Genomic DNA, 19,816 nt, shown 5'->3' with positions numbered 1-19,816 from the left:
TTTACACGTTTACACTTCAGAAGCATATTAACCCTTAAGAACCCAGATCCATTTCTGAATACTTATATATCCTGAATACAATTTTAATGAGTAAATAGAACTCAGTAAAACATCTCAGATATCCGGTTTGCTTCAGTTTATGCTAAAGTTGTTGCTGCTGTTTTATCTGGGTAATGTTGTTTTTATTCTGAACTGCTTGAATTTTTGTGCCAGGAGTGAAATAATGTCACCCAAAAGCAGAGTGAAAGACTTGCGGAGAACATGATGCGAGGATGCATGAAGACTGTGATTAAAAACCAGGGTTATTCCACCAAATATTAATTTCTGAACTCTTAAAACTTGTTTTCTTTGCATTATTTGAGGTTTTTGTTAATTCAGCCATTTCTCATTTTCTGTAAATAAATGCTCTAAATAAGAATATTTTTATTTGTAATTTGGGAGAAATGTTGTCTGTAGTTTATAGAATAAAACAATAATGTTCATTTTACTCAAACATAAACCTATAAATAGCAAAATCAGAGAAACTTATTATTTTAAAGTGGTCTAATATATTTTCCACGGCTAGGTATTTCTGGTTTTATGTGATTTAACTGGTTAACTGATATGTGGTTTGGGGAGGGTAAACTTTTTGAGTCATTGCGACTATCTTCAGGTTATATTTGTAAATTTAATTTAATTTGATTTATTATTACATTTTTTTTTGCTAGTTTGCACTCATTTCTCAGTTCCAGCAGATGGCAGTAATGACTCAAAAATATCTCTACCAAACCCTCCAAAGATTATATCAGAATTATGTCATGTATTATTAATATCACTGGTTTTAAGTAGTTACAAATTGCCTGCATTTCACAAAAATCCTCAGTTTGTACCAGACTGTCGCTCCCTTGGGTTATATCCTATATTGTAAATCCACTGGCATGCTGTGAGACCAATGACTGTCGTGAAAAAATGAAAAATAGTTTATTATTTCAATAAAATCACTGATCAGTATTTAATTACCTGTAATAATAACAGTGTTTCCTGCTGCTAACATATTTAGTAACTACAGTGTTTGGGAAACGCACCCCAGTTTGTAACAGTAAGCAGGTAAAATTGTAGAAATGAGACAAAAAAATCAAAGTTATCTTTACAATGAACAAGCGAATAAATACAAAACTAAATATACACAAATATAGGAAATACAGAAAATGTAAACAGATGATGGAAATACACAACAAAAACTCAATTGAAGACATTTTTCATAGTGTTTGTTGATTTTCTCAGTAAAATTATAATTTATATCAAATCTGACTGGAATAAGTGTAGCTGGAGGTATTTTAAAGCACCATAATATTTATTATCTAAAACATAACAGGTAGCATAAAACTCACTTTCTTCTAATCACTAATATTGATTGTTTTATCAAGTATTTGGTATATATGCAGACCTGAAACTTAAACAAAAGCTTGTCTTGTGAATATTCTTGTTTCTGGTGTGAAATGGACTTGGGTTGTAGTGAAACACGATCACGAGTACTAACTTTTATAAAATAGCTCATCACTATTTACCCATAGCATTTGGAATGTAAATAGGATGTAAACAGTGGTTTTAATGAGCTTCTTCTGCACTTTTTAAGTTATTAATGCCTGGTTTTAAATGTCAGGGATCTCCAGATTCTAGTAAGGAGGTGTGGAGCTACTTTGAGCTGGATAACGGTGTAAAAAGTGATTTATCAGGGTAAATTTTGCCCCGTATCACCCAGTCTGAAGGGTGTTAAAATTTCTGGATCTCTGAACGCTGTGGGAGAGCGGTGTTCTATTCATCAAAGATAAGAACTTTTTATCATGTTTTACTATAACAAAATCTATTTTACATCAGAGTTCTCCTTTATTGCTTCACTTAGATGTGGCAAAAATGTACCTATTATTATAGTAATTATTATTTTATTTTAGGGTCAATAATGGAATGCTCACTATTTTATAAATAGCTTACTATGCTATTTTATTAAGTAACCTGGATCATAATTGTGCATTTTCCTGTCCTTTCTGTCATTAGTTTTGAGCAGTTAAAGGAAAAGTTCAGTGTGAAATGGACTTGGGTTGTAGTGAAACATGATCATGAACAAATATGATTTTTTTTAATAGCCCACCTCCATTCTATCCCAGCATTCAGAAATACAGAGCTTTTAGCTGATGCTCCCAACAGGCCACAATGCTAAAGACAGGGGCATAAAGTTACACATACGAAGAAATCACTATTTTTACACCATTAAAGTCATCAAAGATAAGAACTTTTTATCATGTTTTACTACAACAAAAGTCCTCCTTTAAATACTTTAACAATAAAATGCTCTCTTTGTAACATTGAGTATTTTTGGGGATGCTGGATTCTTAGAAGCATCCACTTATAGAATAATGACAGGGGTGATGAGAAGATTCCTTGATGTGCAGGTGATGATGATGATGATGATGATGATGATGGTGATGATGATGATGATGGTGATGATGGTAATGATGGTGTTGGTGTTGGATCCATCATGGATCCACTGCTGAATCTCCACTATTTTACTTAAAATTTCTCTCAAAAGCTGCAACAGTAAAAACACATGCAGACTAATTCAGTATCAAAATAAATACATATATAAATAATACTGAATTAATATATATAGAGCTTCTGAGATGGTTAGTTTAATCCAGATTTACACTGTTAAACTTAAGGAAAAAGAGAAGAGACATTACCCAGCTTGCTCGTGGAGGCGGTCCCATGAATCACTAGTCCTGAAAAAGTGAAATAGTTATATATTAGTTTAGTGTGAGATCAGCATATGACTGGAGATCTGTTCTAATAGGGCTCTGGTTTTTAAATACTGCTATTAAACAACATTTCACCTTAAAAAATACATTTAATATCTAACATTTGTGATTTCTAAGCCTTGAGATCTGATGAGAATAATTTAAATGTACTATACAGAAGAATTAGCCAATTTACAGTTAAAACAACTTAAAAACAAATATTCTAAACAGTCTAAACTGTCTCTATAGCATGGTTTCAATGTTTTGAGTCCTATCTTTCACCCTGCCCAATGTGAGTTGCAATGCTCATTGCTATCTTACACCCCACCAACTGTCTATTATCACTCCTTCGTTCTGGAAATGAGGTGTGTTCAGGTACATTTCTGGAATTTAGCTTGTTTATCTTGGTAACAGAAAACACAGGAGCTCCACTAACTGATTAAAACCCTGACAACAGTCAACAGTCAGACGTTCATCACTATCTCGGCAGCAGCAAAACACAACTTTTACATCAACAATAAACAGAATACTTAATAAAATAAAATTGCTGTTCCCGTAAATGAGCTGCTGGCACACATTCACAGCCCAGTTTCCTCTGTTGGGAAGCGTTCGACTCGTCCAGGTAACTGCGCCATTAAAATAGCAATCCGCCAAAGTCAGAGCCCACCTGACTTTTAAGGGGGAGATTGAGTATTGGCAGGAACCTGGCGACAAAATACACATCACGATACCCAGTAAACTGCACTATATCGTAATTAGTCTGTTTTAAATCGACCATTTCATTACTTATTCATAATTTAATAATTCATAGGCATTCACTGATTGGATGCCAGTGTTTTAGGGTTTTTGCTTCCACTGATGGAACATGCTCTCATGTTAATAGAGAGCAGAATCTCTGAGGAATGAGTTTCCAGTATCTTGTTGAATCTGATTAAAGCAGTTCTGAAGGAAAAAGGGGGTCCAACCCGGTACTAGCAAGGTGTACTTAATAAAGTGGCCCGGGAGTGTATATTAGGCTTTATTTTGCATGTGATAGTATGTGTAAAAGTAATAAAATCTACATTACAGTTGAAGAAGCTGTGGGTTTGGTCAGTGGTGTAAGCAAAGGTTATTTTTTAAAATTTTGAATATACATTTTTTGAACAGAATCCATGACCCCTTGGCACTCACCAATGACCCTCTTCTTTTTGAGCATGAATAAGGAGACCAGAATGGCCAGTATGGTCATCATCCGAAATCCAAAGGTTCCCACAATGTCTCGTAAACGGAGCTCATCCAAGCTGAAGATGTGTGAGGTCTCTGCAAAGAGAACAGTTCTCAATCACTCAATCACACCCCCAACTAATTTACTGAAATTTATAACCTCTTGAGACCCAGCGTCCTCATATGAGGACATTCGATTACTGCTTCTCTGCACCGTTATTCTTAATTTTTTTCAACGTTGACCCTTTAGCCTCATATGGAGACACTGCCAGGACTATTTAGTGGTCACATGACAACATTATACTTAACTGATTAAAAATAAGATGGTGAGAATCTCAGGCAAAAGTTTCTACAGCCAGGTAAAAATATCATAGATTTTTTTATGTTTGAAATTAGGTTATTTACTTTCCAGAGAAAGAAAAAATTTAGTTTTTTGACTAATTGAGTCCTTCTGATCTCAATTTTTAAAAAAATGCTTCCTATACAAAGAGAAAGTTAAGTTTCTATATTTTTTATACTTGTTAGGTACTGCTGAATAGATTAAAATTAAAAATGCACACCAAGCTAAAGTCCAGGTCTCAGGAGGATAATAAAGACCTGATATCAGGTGAAATAAATCATTTCAGAACTTTCTTACAGAAATTACAGTGCTGTGAAAAACGTGTTTGAACATTTTAATATCAGACAAATCAATTAATCATTGTCGAGAACACATTGGAGGATTTTCCAGCATAAACATCTAAAACTGTTTAAGATCATCCACATCACCTCAATCAGACTTTAACTAGACCTTCCAAAGCCTTCATTTAGTTATTTTTTTAAATCCATTCAGAGGTGAAATTTTTGTGTTTGTGAGTTTGGGTCATTGTCCTGCTGCAGAACCCAAGTAAAGTACTCCTGAGCTTGAGGTCAGTAAGGAACAGATGGACGGATTCTGATTCTACTTCCAGATTTTCTGATAAACAGCAGAATTCCTGCTTCCATCTATTACAGCAAGTTGTACAGTTTTATAGTTTTATGTGTTTTTATATTAGAACTCTCCCATATAGACCATTTTCACCCAGTCTCTTTATTCTTATTATTGAATCATTATCACTGATCTTAACTGAGGCGAGTGAGATCCTGCAGTTCTTTAAATGTTGTTCTGGGTTTATTTGGGATCTCCTGGATGAGTTCTTCATGCCCTTCTGGAGTAATTTTGTTCGGTCGGCCGGGCACTCCTGGGAAGGTTCACCAGTGTTCCATGTTTTTTCTCCATTAGTGAATAATAGTGAATCACTGTGGTTCTCTGGAGTCCCAAAGCTTTAAAGATAAAGGACTTTATAACCTTTTCCAGACTGACAGATGATCAATAACTTATCGTTTTCTCATCTGTTTTTGAGTTTCTTCAGATGGGTGTATAATAATATTGTGCTGCTTTTTGAGATCTTTTATCTGCTTCATGTTGTCAGACAGATTCTATTTAAGTGATTTTCTAATTCTACAGGTCTGACAGTAATCAGGTCTGGTTGTAGCTTTAACTTTTCACTTTCGAACCAAGGGCTAAACTGGTTTAAATTGCTTTTTTTCTCATAATAATTGTCTGCTTATTATATTTACTCAGGTTATATTTGTCTAATATTAAAGTTTGTTTGATAATCTGAAAAATGTAAGTATAAGAAAAAAGCAAATAAAGAAATAAATACTTTTTCACTGCACTGTTAATCTGCAATTTTCTTACAATTTTACAAAGAACTTCTGGCACAGCTCTAACAAAGTGAAATTATGGGCGTTTTTACAGGATATAATCTGCAAAAATACGTATCATTAAAAACATAAATTTACCCCAATCTTTAATCACTGGTTCTCTCAGGGAGCTGTGAGAAACGTAACAGTCGTATCCGGCTGTATCTTCCTCCACAACGTCCACACTCTTCCTCAGCTGGTAGGTTCCATCACCATTGGTTCTGATTCCAGAAGATGTGATCAGATGTTCGGGAAGTGAAGTGCCGAACACTCTAACACTCAGATGAACGTCTTTAGGGTAAAACCCCGTGATCAGGCAGGTCAGAGTCAGCTTTTCTGAATCTCTTACTGATTTCTTTGCCAAAGCATGAACAGCAGGTTGAGCTGAAAGAAGAACATATTCATTACTTTGTGTTTTTTCACCAAACAACTGAAAATAAAATCAACTGTACTACGTTTATTTGCATTCATTCTTTTGGTTAAAGGTTAGATACTAGTGTTGCTGCACATGATGAAACTCTTACTCAGCCTCCATTGTCTGCAGCAGCTAGTAAAAGAAAATATTCAGAAAAACGAGTCGGTCAGGAAAAGCACCGTGTCTACGTCAACCTGTCAATTAGTATTCATAGCCCCGCCCACCTCGGCTAGGGACCGCCCATAGGAGGACCTGAGGCCGGGCGGCGATGCCGTCTCGTCAGATAGGAGCTAAATAACAGCACTAGAAACAGCATGCAGTTCATTCCTGTGTTATTTGTGCGAATAACACATCAGTGTTTATATGCTTTGCCCAGTAATTCAGAACTAAGAAACAAATGGTTAGAATTAGTCTATGGAGGAAAAACACCACCAACCAAGTACAATTGAGATAGGTAGGTGTGTTTTTAGGACAGTTCTGTTTACACTAGTTAAAAGTCAAAAATACACCCAGGATGGATTTTTACTTTCTGGACCTGGACTACCCACCTCTGTGTGTAAATAACTATGGGTTTAAATAGGATCTCCGGTGGATTTGGTGTTTTACAGAGACTCTAAGACTAGGTCAGTAGCTGAACTGCACTTAGCAGGGCATTATGACACATGTTGTAAAGTAACATATAACATTGCAAAGACTGTTATTAGTGTAAAAAATTCTTTATTTCTTTATTTTAAAATGTTTCTAACTGTTGTTCACCTCGCTGCCACGCTGTGCTGTTAGCCAATCAGAGACAGTATGTTTGCATGTATGAATATTCATTAACAAGAACCGAAATCCAATTGTTTCTCCCCGCCCACTCCTCAACTGGACTGAAGCAGCATTATACTGAATCACCAGAGCAGGTGTGATGGATCGCAGTATAAACCAATAGGGAGTCGGAATGGTATTTGTTTATTCTTCTCTACATCCAATCACAATCAGATTCACTCTATCTGGATGGAGAGATTTATCTGGATAGGGGTTTTATTGAATGATGAGAAGCCAGAATGAAAACCAGCTGAAATAAAATAGGAGTAACAAGGCTGTTTTTATTAAAATGTAAGGAGAAGAAAGTTCAGATAATTGTGTGAAAATGTAAAAAAAATACTTTTAGTAAATTTTATACTTAGGTAATGTAATGAAGTATTTGTATCTCATTACTTCATTACAGCTCCGGATTCGTGGCAGTTTATCTGAAAGCAGCCAAGTCATTCCTCACCCAACAGCTGAGAGGTGAACTGGCTGCTTTGCTGTCTAAAACCTGATGTACTGGTTGGTCTGGTTTGTTGGTCGTTTACCAGAAGGCATGTCGGCTGGTCTGTTGACTGATTTATCATAAAATGAAAGTATAAAAAAGCTATTTTAGAAGAACTCACAGTGATTTCTCAGTGATTCTTCTCCGTACTCCAGGAATTTGGTGAGCCAGTCCACACACTCTTTCTTCAGGTAGCCCTGGGTGTACTGGTTCAGGATGGGAACACTATTCCATTTCCTCTTGGTTGGTTCTGCAGCTGGAACCGGAGCGACCCAGCGCATGTTTTCAAAATCAAAGGAGAGAAAATCTGATCCATCGTAGCTGTACTCACTAATCCCTCTCAGAAACTTCACCACTCCATTGGACTCGTCGATCTCACAGCCAGTTCTCCACTGAAGAACATGAAGATCTGAGATTGAGGACAAAAAAGCATTTACTACAACAAACCTGAGGAATCACAGAAAGATAAAAGAAGAAAAAGAAGAAGATCTGATGAATCACTAACCCTGATTACTGTGGTTCATCCTCTTCATCAGAATATCCACGTTGACCTTGAACCACCGTTCTTTACTCTTGCGAGACTGGGTTCCTTTTTCCCAGTAATCTTCCTGCATCTTCTCCATCATCCAGCTCTGTTTAGGAATCTTCTTCTGCTCCTTACTGTTGTAGTAGTCGATCTCTCGGCCATCCAGCAGCCCCAGAGCTGTGAACTCGTAGATTCCTGGTAGATCCACGTCTTTGTTGAGAGCGGTATATATGTAGAACAGGGAGTGTCTCTCTGGAGATAACACACAAAAAGCCCAATTACTGATCAAAGTTGAAAGTTAATGCTTATTGCTATCTTTACACCCTGCCACCAACAGTCTATTTTCACTCCTTCCTCCTGCCTGGTTTAAATAGCAGCAGAGCTTCTGAATATATCTACACTGATGGGCGTGGTGTTCTGGAAATGAGGTGTGTTCAGGTACATTTCTGGAGATTTGCTTGTTTATCTTGGTAACAGAAAACACAGGAGCTCCACTGACTGAATACAACCTAGACAGACGCCAACAGTCAGACGTTCATCGCTATCTTTGAAACATAAACCCAACTTTTACATCAACAATAAACAGAATAGTAAATAAAATAACATTGCTGTTCCCGTAAATGAGCTGCTGGAGCTCCTTCACAGCGTCAACCAGCAGCTCAGTTTCCTCTGCTGAGAAGAGTTTGTTGGACACGTCCAGGTAGCTGCACCATTACAATAGCAATCCACCAAAGACAGAGCTCACCTGATCTACTCTTAAAGAGAATGATGAGCAAGAGACACTCTGATTGGTTTATTTCACGTTACGCCCAAAATTCCTAAAATTAACCACACCCATGATTAATTGAGAGAATTAGTACATGACTTTTGCACAGTGTTTCAAGCTGCACAATGTGTACTTTTCCCGTCGTCATGATAGCAAAGACACACTGACACGCCCTAAATCAAGCTGCGCGGTTGACTGCTCGCCTAAAGATTGATAAAACAGGACCCAAAGACATGTTCCCCTGAACATCAATGGGAACAGTAATGAAGTTTATTGTATTTAATACATCAATTTTCTTCATTTTTATTCCACTGCATTATTCCAGTACTTTTGGATTATGTGTTTATGTGCCCCGCCCACTTAGATTTGAGCTAGTTTTCAAATTGTGGGCGTGTCAATGCTGCATAAATCTGCTCATTAGTTTTTCTGTATGTTTGATCTTATTGTAACGATGACTGAGGAGCTCAATCTCAGCACTCAGTCCTGTTACCTAAATTAATTCTGACATCTTATTGGTTTATTTTTAAAATACAAATTTTGGGAAAATCACTAGAATATGCTCAGTGTCCTCATGATATTAGCATAGCCGCCACTTAGCTATTTTACATGTTTTTTTCTAATTCTATGCTAAAAACTCATTCCTGTTACTCATAACATAAAAAGTAACAGCAGTGAGTTCTAGTAACAGGACTGAGTTCCAGTAACAGGAGTGATTTATGTCATAAATATCAATTATTTGAAAATGCAGTCAATTATTTCTTTAAAATAAAAACTTTCTGGGGATAAAATCAAAGAAATTAGTGGACTTGCTTTTAAACATGCTTTTTAAACTTCACATGAGTTTTGTAACCATATTCAGATTAGAAACTTTGTAAAAAATAAGTATTTTTACTGAGTTTGATCAGTACATGTTTTGAATAGTTAAATACAGCTGTTGGAAAAAAAAGAGAGAACTTAAAAAGTTTAAGATTTTCTTTAATTTTACCAAATTAAATGAGAATATTTATATTTGTAATTTGGGAGAAATGTTGTCTGTAGTTTATAGAATAAAACAACAATGTTCATTTTACTCAAACATAAACCTATAAATAGCAAAATCAGAGAAACTGATTCAGAAACTGAAGTGCTCTCTTATTGTTTTTATAGAGCTGTATATGTGTTATTAGATTCCGTGTTTAAAAATAGATAAAAAAAATAAGTTTAATTTGGAATAGTTACAACATACAACCCATAAACATAAAATAGAGTAAATATAAACTCTTACCTGCGAGTGTAGAGATGAATACTGCGTTCAGTAGAAGAACACACACTGCTGTAGAGACCCCCATCTCCTCCTTCTGATCTTTAATTCAGTTTAAATTCATTAAAAATCAGATTTCAGTAAATAAACTGCAGCAGATCAGATCAGATCCTCTCTCTCACACTTTCACCTTCACTTTACCTGCAGTCTGACTGCAGTGATGTCAGTAACGCGTTACTCTAATTTGACCCTTTTTTTCAGTAACGAGTAATCTAACGCGTTACTATTTCCAATCCAGTAATCAGATTAAAGTTACTTATTTAAGTCACTGTGCGTTACTCTCTCTCTCTCTCCACCTCATCTCCTCCACACACACACACACACACACACACACACACACCGCTCCCTTACCCATTCCCCCTCCGCTCTTCCCCAATCACACGCGTCTCGCTTTCTCCCCTGTCTCTCTCTCTCGCGCTCGGCGTGTCTTTAGTTTCCGCCCGTTTTCGTTTTTCGCCAGTTCTCGGCTCCCTATCTCTTTATTAAAGCGTTTTTTTTTGCGGCCGCGTCCCAATTCACTAGCCAGGGCAGCGGTCTGCCACAAATTTGATTGGCAGAGGAGAGCATTTAAAGATTTTACACCACACGTTCGCTGTGGCGCAGAGCGCACAATACCGTAAAGACAAGAAAAGTTCCGGTGCTTTAAATGAACACTGTCAGAATTAAATCCTTCTCAGTAGTTGGGTCCGGTATGGGTCCGTATTGGACAACGCCTGGGTCCGGACCCGGACCGCAGTCTGCAAATATGTGATCCCTGGTCTAGACCATATACACGGTTCTGTTTTATTAACCCACTCCTTGCTGCCCTGCAGAGAACAACAGGTTCAATGTTCAGTTTTACAGAGTTAAATATGTCAGGTCAAGAAAGACTTTCTTTATTTTATATATTTTTTATAAAAACAAGTATTTATGTTTAGTAAAATCAAGAAAGACCATATTTTATTTTTTTTATAAAAAAAAATATTTGTTATTTTTTTTATTTTTATAAAAAAAAAACTTAATTTTTTAGGAAATAGTTCAACTTAATAGAGATAAATTGTTGATGTTAAAAATGCACTTTCCAATAAAGGGTGTATTGGTAAAACTGGTTATAATGTTTATGTTAAGGCGGCGGGAGGTGGTGTCTGCAGCTGCTGAAAGTAACTAATAAAGTAACTTGTACTGTAACTTAGTTACTTTTAAAATCAAGTAATCCATAAAGTAACTAAGTTACTTTTTAAAGGAGTAATCAGTAATCAGTAATCGGATTACTTTTTCAAAGTAACTATACCATCACTGTCTGACTGACAGGTGAGACGTCTGTGAGGGGCGGGGCCAGTGAATACAGTCTCAGCAGGTCTAAAGAGGGACATTCCTATTGGTCTGATGTCACCTGTCAGCACATACTGTACCTGCATCCTGATTAATATCAATATCAATATATATCAATCACATTTCACACAATAATCACATCTAACATGCTTTAAATAAAATAAAACATTTTTAAAACTGGAATTCACTACAGGAAACCCTAAAACTCTAAAACTCAGCTCGCTGGTGTCACTAAATAATTGTAAACTTTTAATTTCTAACCACCTTCAGACAGCCTGTCTTTTCTGTCTTTTCCTTTTTTCTTTTACATTGTTATTTATTAATTTAAGAATTTTTTATTCGTTTTTTTATTGTATTAAGTGTTTTTATGTTGTATTAATATTATTTTCTTTTGATCTTAATTTTCTATTAATTAAACCAAGCTTTATTATAATCATTATTTTTATTTTTTTCTTTTATTTTAATAAAATATTTTTTTTAATTTATTTTATTTACATTTTAGCCCTTTTATTTAATTTATTTTATTCATTCGTTTATTCATTTATTTGTTTTATTACTTCTTTTACTTTTGGCCTTTTACCTTTCTGTTTCATTTATTTTTTCCTTTTATATTTTATTTATTTTAGTTCCATCATTTATTTTTTATAATTGTGGTTATTTTAGTCCTTTATTTTTGTAACTGTGTTTATATTTTATTATTCTATGTATTTATCTTTTTGTTGTTATTGCTCTACATTTTAGCCTGTCTGCATTTCCTTTTATTTTAAATTTTATTTAATTTTTTCTTAATGAATTCTTACATTGTTTGCTTGTTTTTATCATTTAAAATGATACACTGAAAATAAGGGTTACCCTCAACTGAGTGGAAATAAAGGTTGATTGATTGCGTTGTTAATGTTTCCTCTGTAACATTAGACAGGAAGTCTTTTTTGTCTTTAAAGAAATGAAAAGGTGAAAAGAAGATCACTCTTATCTGTCAGGTTAAATTAACTTTATACAGGATGTGAGCTTCAGGTACACAATGAGAGATTAGATCATTCTTAAAATTTCCTAAAAGTCCCTTTAAAAGCAGAGAAATTCACTACTAAATGAACTTTTTCACAGTTTTAAACGGCACTGGACTGTAGATATCAATCAATCAATCAACCAATCAATCAATTAACCTTTATTTAAATTCGGAGTACGCCCTCATTCACAGTGTAGCAGAGCCAATACATAAGGAAGAAATTTCCAAGGAACAAGTATAAATAAATTAAAAACAGAATTTTAGTAAGATAAATAAGCTATTTTAAAACAAGCTATAAAACAAATAAGATAAAAATAGGAAATTATTTGTAATCCTAAAGCCATATGTGAAAAAAATCAAAGGTAACAACAATGATAAGAATGCAACTACACACAAATAAACAAAACTAAGCACATAAAAAATAATTGTACTGCTATCTATTGGAGGTGTTTCCCACTCCTCCATGCAGGATTCTTTCAGTTGGGTGAAAATTAAGCTTAAGATTTTGGACACATCATCTGACTTTTCCCTCGAGCGTACTCTGATACAGTAAAAAAAATCATACTGGATGTATGATGGAGAGCCCCCTCTGATACAGTAAAGAAATCGTACTGAATGTATGAAGGAGAGCCTCATTTAATACAGTAAGGAATTCATACTGGACCTATGATGGAGAGCCCCCTCTTATACCTTTAGGAATTTATACTGGATGTATGATGGAGAGCCTCCTTTAATACAGTGAGGAATTCATACTGGATCTATGATGGAGAGCCCCCTCTTATACCTTTAGGAATTTATACTGGATGTATGATGGAGAGCCTCCTTTAATACAGTGAGGAATTCATACTGGATGTATGATGGAGAGTCTGACTCTGATTCAACAATTCAATAATGAAAATGTGTTAAACTGTAAATTTTGTGTAAAATTGTTGTAAAAATCCTTATTTTTATTTTAAATTAATTAAAGGGCACAAATCACATGTTTAGCATTTGTTCTTTATTATTTCTTTTGAAGTCTGCATTTAGACTGTACAGTTTAAAAATTCATCAACAATTCTGCATTTCAAAGCCACTTCAAAAATTCTGCATTAAAGCAGAATAAATATGAGATCTAAGTGCAAATAATGAATGCAGTGTGTTCATTTTTACCCCACAGCTAAAAAACATTTGCAGGTAAAAATGCAGATTCCATACAGTCAAAGTCTGTATTTCAAAAATTATTATTACAATGCACAAATATATACAGAAATACAAACTAGATAACATACAGCATAAAATACAAACTATATAACATTTAACACAAAATACACAGTTATAAAATAAGATAAAAAAGTTCACTGCACCTGTTTCTAACTGGAATAAATGTAACTATGACGTATTTCTGAAAACGTTAACAAATCATAATGACTCATATCTGAATTTTAAAGGGAAATATTTTACCTGTTTTTAAAAAGTTAGATGAACCAGTACAGAGTTGGTCAGTGTGTTCAGTTCATGGATGTGGGCAGGGTTTAAGAGATAATGGTGATTCATGGTGTTGGTGGTGATGCTGGTATTGGTGCGAGGCACTGCAGGTGAGTAATGGATCTTTCACTGAATGTTCACTTCTTTACTGATCATTTCTCCCAAAAGCTGCAACAATAACAACACACAAAGTCTAATTAATAAATAGAATAAACAGAATACATTTAATTTAATTGTACTTAATTAATACACAGAGCTGGGTACACATTTTTCATCACTGGACAAAATAAAAACCCAACAAAAATCCAGTGGACATAAAAGTATTTTTAAATTTTTAAAAATTTTAAAAGTCTGTATTTAAAAAAACACATCACTTTTAAATATAGAAGTAATTCTAAATGCTAATTCTACACTGTATTTTCTTTTTACTCCTGAAGTTCACTGATAGCACTTTGTTTATTGAGCTCCTTAAAACTCTTAACTTTCTAAACAGACTGTTTCTGCAGTGATGCCTCAGGGAACAGCTTGGGAACACCCACACCTGCATACGCTGTGAGGTGTTATCTTGTGAGTAAGCTTAAACACTGTTCTGTATTCAGTGTTTATTGCATGTTTATAATAAGGTGATGAACTCACGTGCAGCTGGAGTCAGTGTGTTCTGACCTTTATCACCACCATCATCATCATCACCACCAGCTAAATAAAAAATAATATTATTTATTTTCTACATTAGTGATTTTTAGCATTGTTAATCTCAGTAAATATTTCACTGAACAGCAGCTGCTAATATAATAATATAATAATTAGTATTACCCATTGGCGGAGGAAAAATATCCATTGATTTACTGAATCTTCCTGTAATGAATAGAAAAACATTTATTAAACAGCAGGAGGAAAGATTTTACTGAGTTGTTGCTTATATTTAAATATCTGAGAACAATTTTAGAACAATATTAGGACAATGTTAAGGCAATTGGAGGACAATATTAGGACAATCTGAGGTCAATTTTAGGATTATGAGAGGATACTATTAGGTTAGTCTGAGGACAATTTAAGGACAATTTTAAGACAATCTGTGGACACTTTAAGGACAATCTGGACGACAATTTTAGCACAACTCTAGGACAATCTGAATTACAATATTTTTAGGACAATATTATGACAATTTAAAGGACAATCTGAGGACAATTTTGGGGATGGACTTTGTATTTTTATTTGAATATGTATTTTATTCACTATATGAGACTCTTTCCTATAAAAATTCAGGAATATTATTTCTCCTGATGAGGAAACAGTATTGATTAGTTGATTGTTTTTTACTCCATGTTTAGTAAATGTTCTCTTTAAGATCAGGTGATGAACTTATGTTCCGCTGAGATCAGAAGTCTGTTCTGAGCTTTATCATCACCAGCTGATAAAAAAATAAAAAAGAGATAAATAATGTATTTCTTTATTTCATTCTGGCAGAAATGACAATATTGTTTTTTGTGATATATAATATGAATATATTGTAATATGTAATGTAATGTTATGTGACTGTAGCTGAATAGCAGTTAAAATTAAACATTACCAAAATCAGGAGGATTAAGCATTGAATGAGTTGATCTTCCTGTAATAAAAAGCATTTATTAAACAGTCTTATTTTTACCATCATTAAACATCAGGTAATAAAGAATAAGAAAACAGGATCCAATTAAATATTGCAATTATTTATTTCTAGGCATGTCAGAATTATTCCATTATTTCCAACTTTAACTGTAATTATTTAACTTTACTGTAATTTAAATACTGTATATTGCCACTGATACAATGAAAATAGAATAACATAATGAATTTACACTCTACTTTTAAAGAGCGATGAACTTTTAGAAAGATTAGAGAACATGGTTGGTGTAACTGGAACTGCATTATCATGGTTTAAATCATACTTAACCGATCGCTATCAGTTTGTGAGGATAAATGATATGTCTTCCAATTATACCAAGGAAAGATATGAAATTCCACAAGGCTCTATATTAGGACCGTTATTATTTACATTATATATGCTCCCACTGGGCAAAGTTATTAGAAAACATGACGTAGATTTTCATTGTTATGCGGATGACACGCAGCTCTTCATATCAGCCAAACCTGATGACAGAGTGAGATTAAAGAAAATCGAGGATTGTGTAGAAGATTTAAAATCATGGATGTCACACAACTTCCTCCTATTAAATAGTGATAAAACAGAAGTTCTCCTATTAGGCCCCAAAGCTGCTAGAAATAAATGATCAGACTTAATGCTAAATCTGGCCGACTTCTCAGCCACCCCTGGTTCAGCAGCTAAAAACCTTGGAGTTATCATAGATTCAGATCTAGCATTCGATAAACACATATCTAATGTTACTAGAACAGCTTTACAGCTGAACAGCTCTACATTTCCAGGCTAAGAAATACCTGCTCACTGCATGACGCAGAAAAATTAGTCCATGCCTTCATTACCTCAAGGCTAGATTATTGTAATGCGCTACTGTCTGGATGTTCCTGCAGTAACTTTAATAAACTTCAGCTAGTTCAAAATGCTGCAGCCAGGGTCCTTACTAAAACTAGAACATTTACTAAAACAAGAAAATTAACTAAAACTAGAAAATGTACTAAAACTAGATAATTTACGAAAACTAGAAAATTAACTAAAACTAGAACATTTACTAAAACTAGAACATTTACTAAAACTAGAAAATGTACTAAAACTAGAACATTTACTAAAACTAGAAACTTTACTAAAACTAGAACATTTACTAAAACTAGAACATTTACTAAAACTAGAACATTTACTAAAACTAGAACATTTACTAAAACTAGAACATTTACTAAAGATAAAGAATGCAAATATGCCACAGCAGACCCCTAAGAATGAGTTCCATCATACGTTGGAACGTAGCGGGTGAGTTGGTGAGGCCCATCGGCATCGTCTTTCAGTGATATAATCCTCTTCCTGTGGTGAAGGCTGTTTTTTCCCTGTCCTCCTCGGCAACTTCCACTTGCCAGTAGCCGTTGGAAAAGTCAAGTGTGCTAAACCAGGAGGAGCCAGCAAGAGCATCTAGGCTGTCATCCACCCTGGCCAGAGGATGAGAATCTTTAATTGTGACTGCATTCAGTCGTCTATAATCCACACAGAATCTCCACTGTCCACCTTTCTTTTTAACTAGGACCACTGGGGATGCCCAGGGGCTGCAGCTCTCTTCAATGACACCATCCGCCAACAGGTCAGCCAACTGACGCTCGATTTCCACTTGCTTCTCCGGAGAGGTGCGATATGCACGCTGTTTGATGGGTGGTTGATCTCCTGTTCTGATGAGGTGCTTAATCAGGCTGCATCTTCCTGTATTTCTGTTAGAAACATCAAAAACCCCTGCAAATTTCTGTGTGAGTGCAGTCAGCTGCTCTCTCTGCTGTGCTGTGATTGGAGACTTATCCAGAGAGACAGGAAGGACATGAGGTGTTGAAGCCACCATGGCAGCCTTGGCTGGTTTAGGAAGTGGTGCAAGGTCAGTTTTTCCAACGCGATACAGCTCACCTAAATGCACACCCTCTTTAAGCATAATGTCCTTCCTAGTAGGGTTTAACACACGAGCCACTGTGACACCATTCCTGACACTTGTCACTGCATGTGCAATTACTACACTAATGGACTCAGGTGCATTTGGCTCCAAATATCCCTCGAAATTTAATGAGGTGAGGTCGGCTGTGTTGGGAGGGCACACATTCACTGGCACCAGGGTTTCACAAAGGGGGGGAATGGTCAAAGTATTGGCCAGGCAAACATTACAGCACTCTGGGACCAAATCAGCACTCCACAGAAGGGGCACGGAGGTGTCCTTTAACTCTAGCATACCTGCGTCCAGATCCAGCCGGGCATGGTTTCTCAATAGGAAGTCCAAACCAAGGAGGACTGCCTGAGTGGACTTCCTGAGAACATGAAACTCATGCTGCCACGTAACTGACCCCAACCTAAAAGTCACTGTCATAGTGCCAAGTGTGTCCCGCATTTGTCCATTTACAGCATGTGAGTTTATATAGGTTTTGGTTAAAGGCCGACTGCGCAGGGCTGGAACTGACATACGAAAATCTGCACTAATAAGTGAAACAGTAGCACCTGAATCTACAAGCATTGACACTTCAGTGCCTTCCATCACACCTCTGACATATGAAGTAGGATTCTCATTGCTCACCTCACAGCTGTCTATTTCAGCTTTATATAATGGAACTTCTTGGGTGAGATAGCCCCTGTCCAGGCCTCAACATCAGCTACAGCCCGTTTCCCTGCTGAGTGGTGCTGTGTCCAGGCTGTGGTGAAAGAAAACGCACACTGCGCCTTCGCTGTTCCTCCTCACGGCGTGGACGCCATCCTGGGCTGGGGCTTCGTGGTCCTGCTGTTTTATAGAATGGGGGGTGGCCTGGATCATTTTGTTCATACCGCCTGTAGCTGTTTCTATGTGAGGGTGTACGATCAGGAGAACGACCTCACTGAGCTTCCTTATGTCCATTAGACTGGCATCCAAGTTCACCACATGTACAGCCGCAGCGGGTACTAGAAGGCGAGTAAAAACCACGCCCATTTTTTCTTTTCCCCATGCTGCAGCCCGTAGCCTCCTATTCTCCTCATGCATCTCTTTCATTTGCATTCTCATTGCATACATTTCCTCAGTAAGTATGTCAACAGCTTTCCTTAGACCCATGCCCTCTGACACTGACTGTACAGCTGCCTTCTGTCCAGGAAAAAAACTGTTGGGGTGCGTATTCACACTGTCTGCTTTGAGAGTTTCATAGCATTTTGCTCTTAAACATGGGTCTAGTCCTGCCAGAAAGCGACGAAACTTTTCCTCCCTTTGTGCCACTTTCCCATACTCCGGGAATGCCTCTTGAACCAGCCTGCTAACGTCCGCAGCATACACTTCCAGACTTTCTTGGGGCGCACGCAGACGGGCAGCAAGGTTGGCTGTAAACCTGTCCATAAACTGTTTCTGTCCAAACGCGTTATTAATCCGTTCTCTAACAGCGGCATAATCTGACTGCACCGCTGCTGGAAGGCTGTCCCACAAGAGAAACGCAGCTTTGCTTAAGCGAGTAGGCAGAATTCTCACCAGTTCATCTTCATACTCGCTTCCGCCTCCAGTGAGAGCCTTGACTGCCACTTCAAGCTGCCGTGCCCAGCTGAGAAAACTTTGGCTGCCATCTCCGGTGAACGGGGCAGGCAGATCAATCCTCACGCCCCCGCCAGGCGCGCGGCCCCTAGCTCTCTCTGAGCTATACTTGAAGTCTTCCTCCAGCCACATGCTGAGCGATCTCCTTGTGCGAGCTAAGTTGCTAACTATAGTGGGTAAACTAAACTACTAAAAAAAAAATTAAATGCCACCCCTCCCTCGAGTCTTTGTGTGTGTGTGTGTGTGTGTGTGTAGCAGGGGCAGCGCACTGTTTGGCTCCCCGCGGTTCCCCCCCCTTCCTATATATATAGGTCCAACAACCTTCTGGGCTGGAGAGCTGCTGCTCCCCACCCATTACATGTTAGATGAGCAGCAAGTGTCCATTTTAGGCTACATCATAGCATTTTAGATATTTGGGTTAAAGCTGTTTTGAAAGGTTGCATAGTAGTTTGAATTTGTAGCCCCTATGGTGTGGTTCAACATGTTTTAAATAGCACTAAAACAAGTGAAATAACAGATTTTATAAGTGAAAGCTTTGCAATTTAAGCATGACTAAAGTAAGTGTAAAAAAGTATAAAAGTATTATTTAAATAAAAAGTAAAATCAAAAAGTAATAAAAGTAATATTAGCAAAAGTTATGCCCACACTGAATAAGAGTGAAACAGAGTTAGATATAGTTGTGTTGCATGAATTCATAAAGCAGCCCTGTTTGTAGCCTGATACAAATACATGTTATGGCTGTTTAAATGAGGAAGCACCTTTAACCTGAAGGATTAGAATTGAGCTGTTATATCAGAAATATTCAGAAAATACATATTAGAGATAATTCAATAAAAGGATGAAAAATCAATC

The 19,816-nt window shown here is 36.4% G+C and overlaps 1 protein-coding gene across 1 annotated transcript in view; it reads right to left on the bottom strand.

Annotated features, from left to right (window-relative positions):
* The window catches only part of LOC125788846 (class I histocompatibility antigen, F10 alpha chain-like), a 64,070-nt gene extending 53,968 nt beyond the window's left edge, over nt 1-10,102 (bottom strand). The window contains exon 1 of the mRNA XM_049472724.1: nt 9,965-10,102. Within this exon, the coding sequence (XP_049328681.1) occupies nt 9,965-10,028 (64 nt within the window). The 5' untranslated portion in view covers nt 10,029-10,102. The remainder of the gene's footprint in view (nt 1-9,964) is intronic.
* Between the last annotated feature and the right edge of the window lie 9,714 nt (nt 10,103-19,816).

This window comes from Astyanax mexicanus, unplaced genomic scaffold (genome assembly GCF_023375975.1).
Source record: "Astyanax mexicanus isolate ESR-SI-001 unplaced genomic scaffold, AstMex3_surface scaffold_31, whole genome shotgun sequence".
NCBI lineage: Eukaryota > Metazoa > Chordata > Actinopteri > Characiformes > Acestrorhamphidae > Astyanax > Astyanax mexicanus.
Note: the sequence above shows the minus strand (reverse complement) of the source record. Positions and strands in the feature narration are given on the sequence as shown.